Source organism: Muscardinus avellanarius (assembly GCF_963383645.1).
Source record: "Muscardinus avellanarius genome assembly, chromosome: 9".
In the NCBI taxonomy this organism is placed as follows: domain Eukaryota; kingdom Metazoa; phylum Chordata; class Mammalia; order Rodentia; family Gliridae; genus Muscardinus; species Muscardinus avellanarius.
In genome coordinates this window covers 43,523,531-43,538,329 of record NC_137795.1, presented here as the reverse complement: position 1 = coordinate 43,538,329, position 14,799 = coordinate 43,523,531, and the positions used below count along the sequence as shown (strand labels likewise).

At 43.8% G+C, this 14,799-nt stretch overlaps 1 protein-coding gene across 1 annotated transcript in view; it reads right to left on the bottom strand.

Moving 5' to 3' along the window:
• LAMB1 (laminin subunit beta 1) overlaps positions 1-14,799 on the bottom strand; it is a gene marked incomplete at both ends in the record, with an annotated part of 87,423 nt that overhangs the window by 55,092 nt on the left and 17,532 nt on the right. Inside the window, 6 exons of the mRNA XM_080700858.1 lie at positions 1,860-1,939; positions 4,844-4,956; positions 5,290-5,469; positions 5,749-5,937; positions 7,655-7,775; positions 10,710-10,912. Of these exons, the coding sequence (XP_080556984.1) occupies positions 1,860-1,939; positions 4,844-4,956; positions 5,290-5,469; positions 5,749-5,937; positions 7,655-7,775; positions 10,710-10,912 (886 nt within the window). The remainder of the gene's footprint in view (positions 1-1,859; positions 1,940-4,843; positions 4,957-5,289; positions 5,470-5,748; positions 5,938-7,654; positions 7,776-10,709; positions 10,913-14,799) is intronic.

Sequence of the window (14,799 nt, the reverse complement as noted above, 5' to 3'; positions counted from 1 at the left end):
TTGATTTAGCAGTTGCATGCCGGTAACCTGGTCTACAGAAATGTCTACAGGTGCTCATCCAGCTATGCCTGCAGGGCTTTCACTTTGAGGGAGCCCACAATCTCTCTTGAATGCGTGTCTATTACTTCCTAAATAAAACTATGTCTCTGGAAAAAAAATGAAACAACAACAAAAGACAAGCAAACAAATACTGCCTTTATAGCAGTACTACACTGTTTCAATTATTGTAGCTTCACTGCAGCATTTTAAAATTAAAAAAAGAGAGAAGCCAGGCGTGGTGGTACACGCTTGTAATCCCCGCGCTTGGGAGGCAGAGACAGGAGGATCGCGCAAGTTCAAAGTCAGCCTCGCTGGCTTAAGAGACCCTGCTTCCAAATAAAAAACTATAAAATAGGTCTGGGAGTGTAGCCCGGAGATGAAAGGGTTTCCAGGAACCCCAGTACCACAGAGAGAGAGAGAGAGAGAGAGAGAGAGAGAGAGAGAGAGAGAAGAGAGAAGAGAGAAGAGAGAAGAGAGAAGAGAGAAGAGAGAAGAGAGAAGAGAGAAGAGAGAGAAAGAGGCATAAGTAAGTCATGCTACTTTCACATGATAGAATGCCAAAAAATGCTATTGAAAAGAAAGAGGCAGATGAGCATATGCTGATATGGAAAAGGTTCTACAAATGAAAAGGAATAAAGGTAAGTGAAAAATTATGAGCTGGTTTCTCATCTGTTAATAATCTAACATGTTATTGATTAATTGATTGATTGGTACTAGGGATTGAACCCAGGGGCATTTTACCTCTGAGCTGCACTCCCAGCCTAATTTTATTTTATCTTATTTTTTGAAATAAGGTCTCACTAAGTTTCTGAGAACCTGGGGTCCTCCTGGCTCAGCCTCTCAAGTACTGGGATTACAGTCATGTGCAACCAAAGCTTGGCTAAGAAATGCTGTTTTTTGTTTTATTTTTGGTACTAGAGATGGAACCCAGGGGCATTCTACCTCCAAGCTGCAACCCCAGCCCTATTTTTTATTCTTTATTTTTGAAACAGGGTCTCACTGAGTTGCAAAAGGCCTCACTAAGTAGCTGAGGCTGTTCGCAAACGGCGATCCTCTGGTCTCAGCCTCTAGAATGCTGGGATTACAAGCGTGTGCCACCATGCCTGGATGACATGGTGATTTTTAACTGGAATATTAAGCTCTATTATTAATTTGTAGGGTGATAGAAGAAGCTACTGATAGCAGCACTCTAGCAATGCCTAGAAAAAACTTGGAAAATTGAGAACAAGAAAAACTTACTTTTTGTTTTATAGCTATCTGAATAGCTTAAACTTTCTTTTTTAAACCATGGGTACACATAGCATTCATAATTTAAAAAGTACTGCAAAGTAAAAGTATAAAACCAATTGACAATGTTACAAAAAAAACCCCTCATACTAAAAGGTTTCAAACACCCACCCCCGGCACTGAGATTGGAACCCAGGGGCATTCTACCTCCGAGCTACACCCCCAGCTCTATTTTTTATTCTTTATTTTGAATCAAGATCTCACTAAGTTGCAGAAGACCTCACTAAGTAGCTGAGGCTGTCTGAGAACCATGGTCCTGCTGCCCCAGCCTCCCAAGTACTGGGATTACAAGTGTGCGCCACCACACCTGGCTTAAAATTTAGTTTTACTACAACAACAACAAACTTTGAAACTATTGGGACTACAGGTACCGATGATTATTGGGTATCAAAACCAAAGATGAGCTTATTCTGCTTATCTTCCCAAGAGATGAGTGCATCCTGCCTCCACGCTGCGCCCCCAGCCCTTTTCTGTTTCTGGGAGCCCTGCCTCCCGGGGGGGTCTGGGTGGGGAGTGTCAGTGACTTCACTCACTTGTTGTTCAATGCTCCTCCAACGTCACAGTCACAAGGTCGGCACCCGTCCAAGTCATTGCTCAAGCCCCAGTGCTGTGGCTGCAGAATTAAAGATTAAGCATGTAAAGGTGGGTTCCTGTAGTTACAACACAGACCCCGAGAGGAACAAGTCATGGCATGTTATGGTTGTTCTACCCATTGTGTATCTTCACTGTGAACACAGAAAGCTGACAAAGGACAGGACTATTCTGAAATACCGCAGCCCACGCTGCAGGTTACAGAGTCAGAGGGTTCTACATGATCATGTGAGGAGGCCGGATCACTGACTCCTCTGCTACAGCCCGCTCCGAACAATGCATATGAGCAAACAGTACAGACACCAACTGTCTTCTTTTGAATTATTCCGACAGCAAGAAGGGTTGCGGCAATATTTGGCAGGCCTCGAAATTTTCCTGCAGGATTCATCTCTGTGGAAGCAGAGTAAAGCTGGGACTGGCTATTCTCAGAGCTGGAAGGTGACTGGGTCACCAAGTCTGAGGAGCTATATAGATGGAAATAAGAAACGGGATAGGATCTGTACAGAGAAGATTTCCACACCTCAAAAGTGAGCAGACAAAAAACTGGCTCATCAATTTAAATTGGTCTTCCAGAAATCTACTGAAGAATCTATCAAGATTATATGTGTGTATATATATATATATATATATATATATATATATATATATATATATATATATATTGGCCAGAAATATATCTTGGGGCCAGGAGATCCTGCAACATTTTTTATTTTATTTTATTTTATTTTGTGGTACTGGGGATAGAATCTAAGGTCATTCTGAGGAGATAGAAAGGAAATAGGCAGATAGGGAAAAGGCCTTGGTAGAAAAAAGTTAATTTCCTGAGTTTCCTGAGGGGCAACAAATGCCTGAAATTCCAAAGGCTCAGGAGATAAGAAGGCCAAAGCTTCACAAGGCTATCCTGAGTTTCCTAATCAACAAACCCACCAAGCAAGTCTGGCATTCCTGAAAGGAGACCCTTCAAAGGACTTGCAAATGTCCTATGCAAATTCTCCTTGAAATCTCAAAGTCGCCCTAACCACAAACGGACTTGCAAGGGGTCAGGCATCGGCCAGTCAGATGGCAAAAGCGGGGACTTCCCGCTCGGGACCCCCTCCCCTTTTGGGGAGCTGTTCTCTCTCTCGCAGGTCATGTTGGCACTGAGAGAAGGCAGAGTACATCTGAGGGCACGTGGCTCGGGCGACTCTTGAGTAGTGACCTGAAGGCCTCTGCTGGACATCATGGCTGACCAGGCCCCTAGGAGTGACCTGCACCTCTTTTCTGGCAGATTGCGTGGACTCTGGGAGAAAGTAGTTTGCAACTGATGGGCACTTGGCTCGGGCGACACTCGGGTAGTGACCCTGAAGGCAGCTACTGGACCCCGGAGTTCCGACCGCCCCTATGGGGTGTTCGGCCACTTTTCTCTATTCCCTTCTGGCAGATCACATGGACTCTGGAAGAAAGCAGCCTGCACCTGAAGGCAATTCGGCTTGGGCTACTCTCAAGTATTGTCCTGAAGGCAGCTGCTGGACCCAGAGTTCCAGCCCCTTTGGGGGTGTTCAGCCACCCTTGCCCTATTCCCTGCTGCTTCCAATAAACCTTTTACTCCCCTTCCTGAGGTCTGCGGGTGTCATTCTTCTCTCTCCGTAGACAAGAACTCGCCGGGGTTTTCTCGCAAGAAACCCCCGTTTCAATTCTACCTCTGAGCTATACCCCTGGCCTTATTTTTTATTCTTTATTTTGAAAGAGGGTCTTACTAAATTGCAGAGGGCCTCACTGAGTAACTGAGGCTGGCTGCAAACCTGTGATCCTTCTTTCTCAGCCTCCCAAGTACTGGGATTACAGGCGTGTATGCCACCACGCCCGGCTATACTGCTACATTTATTTTTTTATTTTTTGTTTTTTATTTTTTTGTGGGTCTGGGGATGGAACTCAGGGGCATTTGACCTCCGAGCTACACTCCCTGCCCTATTTTTTATTCTTTATTTTGAAACAGTGTCTCACTGAGTTGCAGAGGGCCTCACTAAGTAGCTAATGCTGTCCGCGAACCGCGATCCTCTGGTCTCAGCCTCCCAAATGCTGGGATTACAAGCGTGTGCCACCATGCCCAGCTTTATACTGCTACGTTTAAAAAGCAGTGTAAGAATGTCATAGATAGTGCTTTGCCTAGCATGTGCAAGGCCCTGGGTTCAATCTCCAGCACAGGGACGGAAAAAGAAAAACACCCCAAACCAAAAGTTACTCCATTCAATCATAACTGAGCTTTTTGTTGCATTTCCTTTCAGATTTTGTCTTTCTTGGTAAATTTTCCCCCTACATAGCCAGGCATTATTCAAACTCTTTTTTTTTTTTTAATGTAACAACACAACATTTCTTCACATTACTGTAATTTTCAATGGCAACCAAATAACACACTTTGGAAGCCCCCAAATGTACTTAAACTATTTCCCACTGTTGTTTCCAAATCTTCTGCCATGATTAATAAAAGATGCAATGACTTTTCTGGTGAACACATCTTTGTCCAATTTTCTGATTATTTCATTAGGAGAGATTCCCAGAAGTGGGATTAATGGGTCAAGGGGTATGCACATTTTTTTACAGGCTACTGAGCCCTAGTTCCAAAATGTTTTTCAGAGTATGAACCAATCTGCATTTCTATCAACAGCAAATGAGTGTGTAGTAGATCCTTACATCCTCGCTACTTGTAAGCATTCTCATTTTTAAAAAATTTTGTTAATTTCACTGTGGCTTTATTTTGCAATTCTAATGGTGGCCATCTTGTCAAATTAGTCACCAGTAATTCCTGTCTTGTGAGTCGTCTTCTACTCGTGTCTGTTAACATTAACACAGAAGGATGGTGGTAGACTCTATGATGGCAAAAAGCATTCTCTCCCGGAATATGTCCGATTCACAAACTGCTGATTCTATATGATTACGATTTACCTACCAGACACTGGTCGCAACGCTGTCCTGTCACCAGACGCTTGCAATAGCAGTAACCGGTCTCCGAATCACAAGGATTCCCGCCAGGAATCGTGCCCAGAGGGTTGCAAGCACAGGCTGAAATAGAGAGAAAGGAAGGCAAAGACACACAAACCAGTGAGTCTGAAGAAGTAGTGTGGCTTTAGGATATAAAGGAAAACAGGAATTATGTCCATAGGAGACCTCCCAAACTTTTTTTTTTTTTGGTGGTACTGGGGTTCCTGGAAGCCCTTCTACCTCCGGGCTACACTCCCAGACCTATTTTTTATATCTTTTATTTGGAAACAGGGTCTCTTAAGCCAGCGTGGCTGACTTCGAACCTGTGCGATCCTCCTGTCTCCACCTCCCAAGTGCGGGAATTACAAGCCACCATGCCCAGCTCCTCCCAAACTTTTAACGAAACAGACTTACATTTACACCCAAAAGGATCTTCAGCACTTAAGCCATAGAAGCCTTCTTTGCAAACGTCACAGTGTTCTCCTTCCACGTGTAACTTACATCGACACTGACCAGCAATGAGACCAGCAGAAAAATCAGTGTAACCGTCACAGATTCCCTCATTCTGGGAGCCCGCTGGGTCACACGTACATTCTAAGAAGAATGAAAAACACCCGGTTAAAAGAACCAGGCAACACAACGTGCCTTTGTATAAATACACATATTCTCATTCACCCTCTATATCTCACAAAGTGAACCGAAGAAGGCTCAACAACCAAGTCAAATCCAGTCCCAGGGCCCCAGAGAGTCATCCAACCAACAATGCAGGGTCTGCTCTGCACGCCGGGAGCTCTGGAGGAGGCTGTTAACTGCAGACTATTCCATGTGGGAGGTAACCTGAAGTGGACCCAGGTGCGACGCATCCCAACGTACGTTCACAGAGGTTAGGGTCCCGGATGTCCCTCTCCGGGTGCTGGTAGTAGAACGGCTTGCATTGCTCACAGTTTCGGCCCATGGTGTTGTGCTGACAGTCATCACATACGCCCCCGCTCACGTTCCCAGTGGCCAGAAAGACTGCCATGTCAAAGTGGCACGAGCTGGAATGCTCATTGCAGTTACACTCTGTGGGGCAAGATTTTTGTCAAGAAAAGCCTTTTTTTAACTAGGGAATGAAATCGACCAAAGTATGTGCATGTATGAATATATCACAATAAATCCTATGTTTATGCATAATTATAGTGAGCCAATAAATAAATAATTTTTTTGGTACTGGGGATCGAACCCAAGGATGCTTTATCCCTGAGCAATACCCCAAACCCTTTTTATCTTTTACTTAGAAACAAGATCTCGCTAAGTTGCTGAGGCTGGCCTTGAACCCACGATCCTCCTGTCTCAACCTTCCAAGTACTAGGATTACTGGCATCCACCACCATGCCTGGATACCAATAAATAAGAAAAAAAGAAAAGCTTTCTAATCTATTTACCAATGGACGATGGAGTCAGTAGAAACAAAACTCACTTGGTAAACTAGGGACTAAGTTCAGGCAAAAGAATAATCAACATGAAGACACTTATGATGAAAAAGGACATATCTACCACTGACATTGACTTAAATCCCAAATCAGGCTGGAAACCTTCAAAACGTGAACTCTGTAAAATAAATACATTTACCTGTGGGAGAAATTAAAAAATGGGAAACCCGTGGGGAAAACCCCTGGAAATGCATGATCAGAAGGAAAGCTGTCATTGCACTGGGCAGCCTCCACTGGAGGGCCCTTTAAGCCCCAAGCAGGATGGGCGGGAAACGTCCAAGGGACGTCTAGATGAGACCTTCCTAGAGAGCCTGACTGGGCTTCCTGCTTGGAGGAACAGGGTAAGAAGTGATGGCCCTCCTCCCCATCACCACACCAGGCCAGGAGGTGTGCTCTTTGGTAAGGGTCAAGGCGTGTTTAACAGCCCTCAGCCAGCCTTCTCAGGTGCGGCACTTCCTTGCTCTAGCCTCGTGGGAGTCATGTTGGCCCAATGAACCTTTCTCATCTCTCTCTCTCATGCTCACAATGCACACAATTCCTGATGGCTGCTCACGGTGCAGCTTACCTCACTCTGGCTTTGCTGGGTCTCTACACTTCAGGATTCCCACTTCACCTGTCTCCCCACAACAGGACATCCTGCAAGGGGGACTGGTCTTATCCACTGATGCATCTTCCTACCTCCCTCGCACGCCCTCAGCAACCTCAAGGACTCAGCACGGGCCAGCAGTGGGACCTGCTAACAAAGCTTTCACCACTGCAACCTTCATTGGTTTCTAAACCAATGAAACATTCTTCCTAGCAGGTACAGAGACAGGCAGGCTCTTCAAAGGGAGAAAAGAGGATCAAAATCAAGTGTCAAGTGGGAGGGGTGGTGGTTTGTACAGCTAGCCACATGTGCCCAGAGAATAAAACTGGGATGACAGGTGAATGGATGGCCAGAAGCCACAGCTGGGCTGGCATGGAGACTAAGCCCAAACCCTAACTCCATATCTCTTCCACCTTAACTATTTATCATGCCGTATTTCCCGTATTGTCATCTCGTCCTAAAAACAGGTACAAGGGCAAGGACACCAGCTCACTCTTCCTGGGTCAGTGCCAAATACATAGGTGTTGCTCAGCAAAATGTAATTTTCATTAATTAATTTAACTGAATGCATACTGTCAGTCTCCCAGGAATACTGGGGTGCAGCTGGTGGAAGAGGACTGACTTTTCTTCCCTCTACCTAACAGCACACGGTTGGAGCGCTGCTGATCAGAAAATAGATCCTGGAGTCCTGATTCAAAATGTCCCACCCACCAAGACTTACTTTTGCAGGCATTGCTGTTTCGCCCTTCAGCAGGTCTCCAAGGCAAATCATGGTAGAAATCCATGCACAGTTCACAGTTTAGGCCCTTGGTGTTATGCCTGCACATGCAATGTCCATGTACCTTGAAAGTTGTAAAATAGGAAACCGTGAAGAAAGATAAATGGCCATACTTCCTCCATAACCAGTACAACCAGTGGAAGATGTAAACTCTGTTATACTGCCCCTCTATCTTGGCACCATGAGGTCTGTTTTGATCCCCCCCCCTTCCGCAGCAGGTTCTATTCATTTTATTTATTTATTTATTTATTTATTTATTTATTTATTTATTTTTGCGGTACTGGGGATGGAACCCAGGGCCATGCTACCTCTGAGCTACACCCTCAGAGCTATTTTTATTCTTTATTTTGAAACAGGGTCTCACTGAGTTGCAAAGGGCCTCACTAAGTAGCTGAGGCTGTCTGTGAACCCAGATCTTCCTGTCTCATCCTCCCAAATACTGGGATTATAAGCATGTGCCACCAGGCCCAGGTAGGTTCTATTCACTTTGTTGATGGATATGGCCCCCATTTCTAGAATAGTTCCTCTTACATAATAGATGCCCAGAAAACATTCTAGTGAATATATCTGGGAAGATATTCACTAATTAAGATGAAGAAAATTAGCTACTTAAGAATTAAAGAGGAAAAAAATCTTGTTACTTAACGATTTTAAAATATCTTTTATAAGCCGGGCGTGGTGGCGCACGCTTGTAATCCCCGCGCTTGGGAGGCAGAGACAGGAGGATCAGGCAGGTTCGAAGCCAGCCGCGTGTGCTGGCTTAGGAGACCCTGTTTCCAAATAAAAATGTAAAAATAGGTCTGGGAGTGTAGCCCGGAGGTAGAAGGGCTTCCAGGAACCCCAGTACCACCAAAAAATAAATAAATAAATAAATAAAATAAAATATCTTTTATAATAGCAATTTACGAAAGTTATTGTACAGAACTAAATGCACATATATCATCTGGGAACCAATTCACATTACCGTGCATTTTACTACTAGGCAGGGTAATCTTTTTTTTTAAATGCTTTTGCTTGCCTATTTGTTTTTCACTGTAGGCACCGCATTAAATTTTTTTTCAACCCAAATAAAAGTTTAAAAATTAACCATTTGCACTTTTTTTTGTTCAAATAAAGAAACATAAAACCTCAGCAAATGGTACAAATTAATTTGCTTTCTCAAGGGCCCAAGAGGCACTATTCCTGTTGTTTTGCTGCAAGGCACACAGGGTTAAGACCCCTGAGGCATATCCATGATAAAATATTTCTGCTCACAGAGTATGCATGTCCACAGACACTTCACCTTAACACTGGCTGCTACAGAATGGAATTCAGAAACAGGACTGCTAGGACCTTCCTGGATCTGTCCTGACAGGAGTGCAGTTACTTGATGATTAAAATTCCTTCACCTTCAAATAATTTTACATAAACCGAAAAACAGTGCAAAGTGTTCACCCCAAGACTCTACAGTGTCTGAACAAACAGGATGATGTGTTCTGAGGTCGTGAGAGAGACATGATGGGAGGCACACAGCAGATTTGTTACACTGGAAAGGAAATATATTCTACATAGCATTCTCTGAGAGATTTAGCAATAAGTTTAGAGAATATCTGTCCCTCCCTTCAGGCTCTGTTGAAAATCCAAGATGTAATCCCAGCATTTGGGAGGCTGAGAGGAGGATCGTGGTACAAGACCAGCCTCAGCTACTTGGTGAGGCCCTCTTCAATTTAGTGAGACCCTGTTTCAAAAATAAAGAATAAAAAATAGGGCTGGAGGTGTATCTTGGAGGTAGAATGCCCCTGGGTTCCACACACACACACACACACACACACACACACACACACACACACACACAAAATCCAAGATGTTGCCGGGCACAGCAGCACATGCCTGTAATCTCAGGACTTGGGAGGCTGAAACAGGAGTGCCCCAAGTTTGAGGCCAGCCTTAGCAACCTAGCAAGACTCTTTCAATACAAAATAATAAAATAAAATAAAATAAAATAGGCCAGAGGTGTGGCTCGGAGGTAGAATACCTCTGGTTCAACCCCAGTGCCAAAATAAAATAAAATAAAATAAAATAAAACAAATTCCGTTGTTTCTGCACTATGACTTCTAAGTGGAGCGAAGGGCAGGCAGAAGTGTTAGATGAGCTGAATACACTCAACTCTGCACCTTTTTTTTTTTTTGACAAAGACTAACCATCTTTGAAAAGACAGATGGTAAGCAAGAAAGGCACACCCTTCATCAAAGGAGGCCCAGAGTTTAGTGGAAGGCAGCTCAGGGCAGAGGCAAGAGAAGTAGATTTGAACACTCACCAGCTATTCACTAACTTAGGGCTCCTCGCAAAGAACTTAATCTTTGGTTTCTTCTATCAAGGACTGTTGGTTAAGGTGATCTCCTGAATCTTACCTGGCATTAAAATCCTATGGGTCTACAAGAATTCTCCCTGAAACCACTGAACTGGGTTAGAATATTCTAACCCTCTCTGTCCATCTGGTGAAACCACCCAAATTCCAAATTTCAAAGCATACAAACACAGTATAAAAGTGGGAAAGGAATTAAATTAGAAAAAACAAAGCAGAAAACTCTGTTTGAACTCTAATCTCTACATGCCATCCGGTGGGTCTGGGTTAAAATTTCTAGTTTCTTTGGGCTGGGATCAATTTGTACTTTCTAGCATAAAGACCGAATGCATGTGGTTCTTAGTCTTCCCTAGTTCAAAGGCAGACTCAGTTGTTATTTAGATAAATTTTTTAATCCCCGGTGATTAAAATATCTACTTTAGCAACAGTGTACAGCAATGAATTCCAAAAATTAATTCAGGGCCTATGACATGAGACCTCTGTACATTCTCAGGGCCCAAGAAAGTCTTCCAAGAGAAAATTAGCAGTCAACCACCGATCTGATGAACGTTTAAAGAGAAGCTAAAATTCCTACGAAAATGTGAAAGGCTTAAAGTCAGACCAGCTTCAGCTGGCCTTGTGCGAGGGAGAAAGCCACTGGGAAGGCTCGCTTACCATCCCTTCCACGTCTTCATTGACCCCATCCACGGGGGCACACTCGCTGGCATGGCCATAGCAGAAGCAATTTCCTCGAACCACCATATCGTACACGGCATAATAGTACTTCTCCCTGATTTCCATTCTGGAATCCAAAAGGTTATCTCCCAAAGTATGCAGCTTCACAAACTTGATCCTCAAGTTGGTGATTTTTAATAGATCTGTGAAAGTCAGCAGAAAGGCAAAAAGTCTAATCAAACAGGCAAGGATTCGTTTGCAATTTCCCCATCACTTCTCTTTAGAGCAAGGCTTGACAAATAAACATGGCTTCAGTAAAGTTTACTCCCCGCCCCGAATGATCTAGCGGATACTTGTGAAGCTTAACAAGATGTGACAGTCCCTGGAAGCAGGAGAGGTCACTACCTCCTTGTAGGTTTACTAAGGAATGCCTGTTCTGTGATGGATCTGTTTGTAGACTGGGGTTTCAGGAAGACAAGTGAAAGCTGAGAAATGACAAGAATGCAGGTGCGTGATCACTGGGCCCCTCTGGCACCTGGTAATCTAAACCACTGCAAAACTGTCTGGCTCCCACAGCAATTAGCGTCAGTCTCAGGGCCAGAAAATGCCACTCATGTGAGAAAAGACTCATCAAAGCACTTCAAGAATTCTCATTATTACTTTCCAGTTAGCAGCATTTTTTTTGTGTGTTTATTTTTGGTGGAGAAAATACTATTTGAAATTCTCAGGCACTTAAATGAAGTCCAAATTAAAATAAATGTAATTCTACAGAATAACTACAATCCAGAGAAAGAACATCTCAACCACATTTTTTTTTTTTTTTTGTGGGTCTGGGGGTGGAACCCAGGGGCATTCAACCTCCAAGCTACACCCCCTGCCCTATTTTTTATTCTTTATTTTGAAACCGGGTCTCACTGAGTTGCAAAGAGCCTCACTAAGTAGCTGAGGCTGTCCATGAACCGCGATCCTCTGGTCTCAGCCTCCCGAATGCTAGGATTACAAGTGTGCTCCACCACGCCCGGTTCAACCACATTTTTTAAGCAACAGATTACAGTCTACAAGTGTTTTTTTTTTTTTTTTTTGTCCTAGTTTTATAAGACATTGACACGTTTATCAAAATAAAATAGTGACATGGCTGGGTGTGGTGGTGCATGCCTGTGTCACAGTACTTGGGAGGCAGAAGCAGGAGGATTGCAGGTTTGAAGCCAGCCTCAGCAACTTAGTGAGAGCCTGTTTCAAAATAAAAATAAAATAAGGTTAGTTGGGCATGGTGGCGCACACTTGTAATCCCAGCATTTGGGAGGCTGAGACAGGACAATTGAGGTTCACAGACAATCTCTGCTACTTATTGAGGCCCTTTGAAACTCAGCGAGACCCTGTTTCAAAATAAAGGGCAAAAAATAGGGCTGGGGGTGTAGCTCGGAGGTAGAATGCCCCTGGGTTCCATTCCCAGTACTGCAAATAAATAAATAAATAAATAAATAAATAAATAAATAAATAAATATTAATTATATAAAATAGGGTTACGAGTAAAGCTTGGAGGTAGAATGCCTCTGGGTTCAATTCCCAGTCTCTCTCTCTTTCTCTCTCTTTCATTCTCTCTCTCTCTCTCTCCCTCTCTCTCTTTCTCTCTCTCTTACACCTTACACACACATACACACACAAATATAGTGACATGAGATAAAAGGGTCTAGTACTAGGATGTCAAGGCAAATTATGTTTTCCTAAATAAGTTATTTACAAAATCAATTTTTTCCTGTTTCTTTTTGGTATTGGAGATTTAGTTCAGGGGCTTTCTACCTCCAAGTTAGACCCCTAACCCGATTTTACTTCTTTTTTTTTTTGTGTGTGTGGTACTTGGGATGGAACCCAGGGGCATTCTACCTCTGAGCTACATCCCCAGCCCTATTTTTTTAGTCTTTTTAGTTTTTAAAACAGGGTCTCACTGAGTTGCAAAGGGCCTCACTAAGTAGCTGAGGCTGTCTGCAAACCGTGATCCTCCTGTCTCAGCCTCCCAAATGCTGGTATTACAAGCGTGCACCACCACGCCTGGCCTTACTTTTAATTTGAAACAGGGTCTTGCTAAGTTGCTGCGGATCTGGCTAAGTTGCCCATGCTGGCCTTGAACCTGTAATGGTCCTGTCTCAGCCTCACAAGTGTTGGGATTACAGGCATGCACCACCAAGGCTGGCTTCAATTTCTCTTATTTTATCTTTCCTCTTTCATCCTAGATCTATATATTTATACTCAGTACAGAAGCTGGTCTTCAATTATATCCTCCAATAACTAGATAAACCAAGAGCTAGTCAACCTTCTCCACCATGGCTTTTATTAACTACTAAGTTGTTCTTGTCAAAGCGGATCCCAGGAGACTGGTTAGTCCATCTGCCCCCTCACTGAGCTCTGTGGCCTGCAATCGTTCTGAAGCTTTACTTTCATTTATGCCAACGCTTACAACGTACAATGCAAGAAAAAAGGGCAGTGGCCAGTGCCTCAGATACTTTCAAAGCCCAAATTCAACTTAATGTACTTATATGCATAACTTACAATGAAGACTACAGAAATGGCTGGGGGTGGAAAGGCAAAAGGGCAAGCAGTAAACTTAGGCTCTTTGTAAAATCAAAAAAATGAAGCAGAGAGCCTACGGAGCTGAATGGCAGTCATGAATGCCAACGTTTCCTTGTGCACGAAATGAACACAAGCGCCATTGAGGAGGGCCACGTACCAAACGTGAAGGGCGGCTGGAGTATTTAGAAACCCTTGACCTGATCTTCGTGGAAGCTCTCAGAAGAGCAAATATGCTCCACTCTCTCCTGCCAAATTTAGTGACAACTAAGCCTCAGGCTGACTGCTGCTCTGAGAGGCAGACCACTTTTGAAGTGCAGCTCAGCGGCCTTAAAAACAGAGAGGACTACAGAAATGTTGTTCCCTGGATTACAAAGTAAATTAAGACATGAACTGCGAACATGGATGCTTCCATAATACAGAAAGAGGTTTTCTGATCCCATTGAACAATGACAGGCAAGAGAATTGAAGGTATAAAAGCAGCACATTCTCTAAGCCCCATAAATTTCACCTACGAAGAGGCAGCTGAGTCTCCTTAGGGACTCAGGAGGTGTTTTTCCCGGAGCCTAGGTGGATGTTTATGACGGCCTCATGGCTCACTCAGAAACTGGCACAGAGCTCGACATGCCCTTGATAGTTGTTTTACAATAGAATAAATGAGTAAATTACGGATCAGAGACAGTCTGGGACCACATGTAAAATTAAGTGGGGAAGCAGCACTTCTCTGGCAATCTTCCCTGGGTTTCTTCCACTATTCTTCCATGCTCCAGGCTTGGCACTTCCATGAGGCCTTGGTTAAAAACAGGGCCAAGCACAGCTGGGAACAATCAGCAAGAACCCACCCTGCCTCTGCCCAACCAGCTGCACCTCCGTGGCAAGGGAGACGGTCCCACCCTTTCACTGCAACATCCAGGACCAGCTCTGTGCAAGACTGAACCAAACCACAGCCGACGGTGACAATACCCATACCAACGGCAGCAGCTTCAACTTACCGGACATTTCCTATGTGTCAGACATTTTGGTTGGTCATTTTTATACAACAACTCATTTTCTCTCCATAACAAACCCTAAGGTCAATATTACTGTTTCCACTTAAAGATTAAAAAAGCCAAGTGTGATGGCACATGCCTGTAATCCCAGTACTTGGGAGGCTGAGACAGGAGGATTGCAGGTTCAAAGCCAACCTCTGCGACTCTGAGAGACTTTGTTTCCAAATTTAAAAAATAAAATAAATCTGGGGTTTAGCTCAGAGGTAGAATGGCTCTGGATTCAATCCCCAGGATCACATAATCAATCAATCAATCAATCAGCCCCCCCACACAAGTAGATCACTTGCCTGAGGCCATATGGCTACAATATGATAGAAATGGAAGTTAAACCCAGTCCAACTCCAAATCATTCTTTTAACTATTGCACATTCTGTCTCCCCAGACTGTCACAATGTAATCCTGACCAACAGAAAGAGCTCTGAAGTGAGAGTTGTAACACGTGAGTGAAAGACATGTAACAAGTCATGTAACAGCCA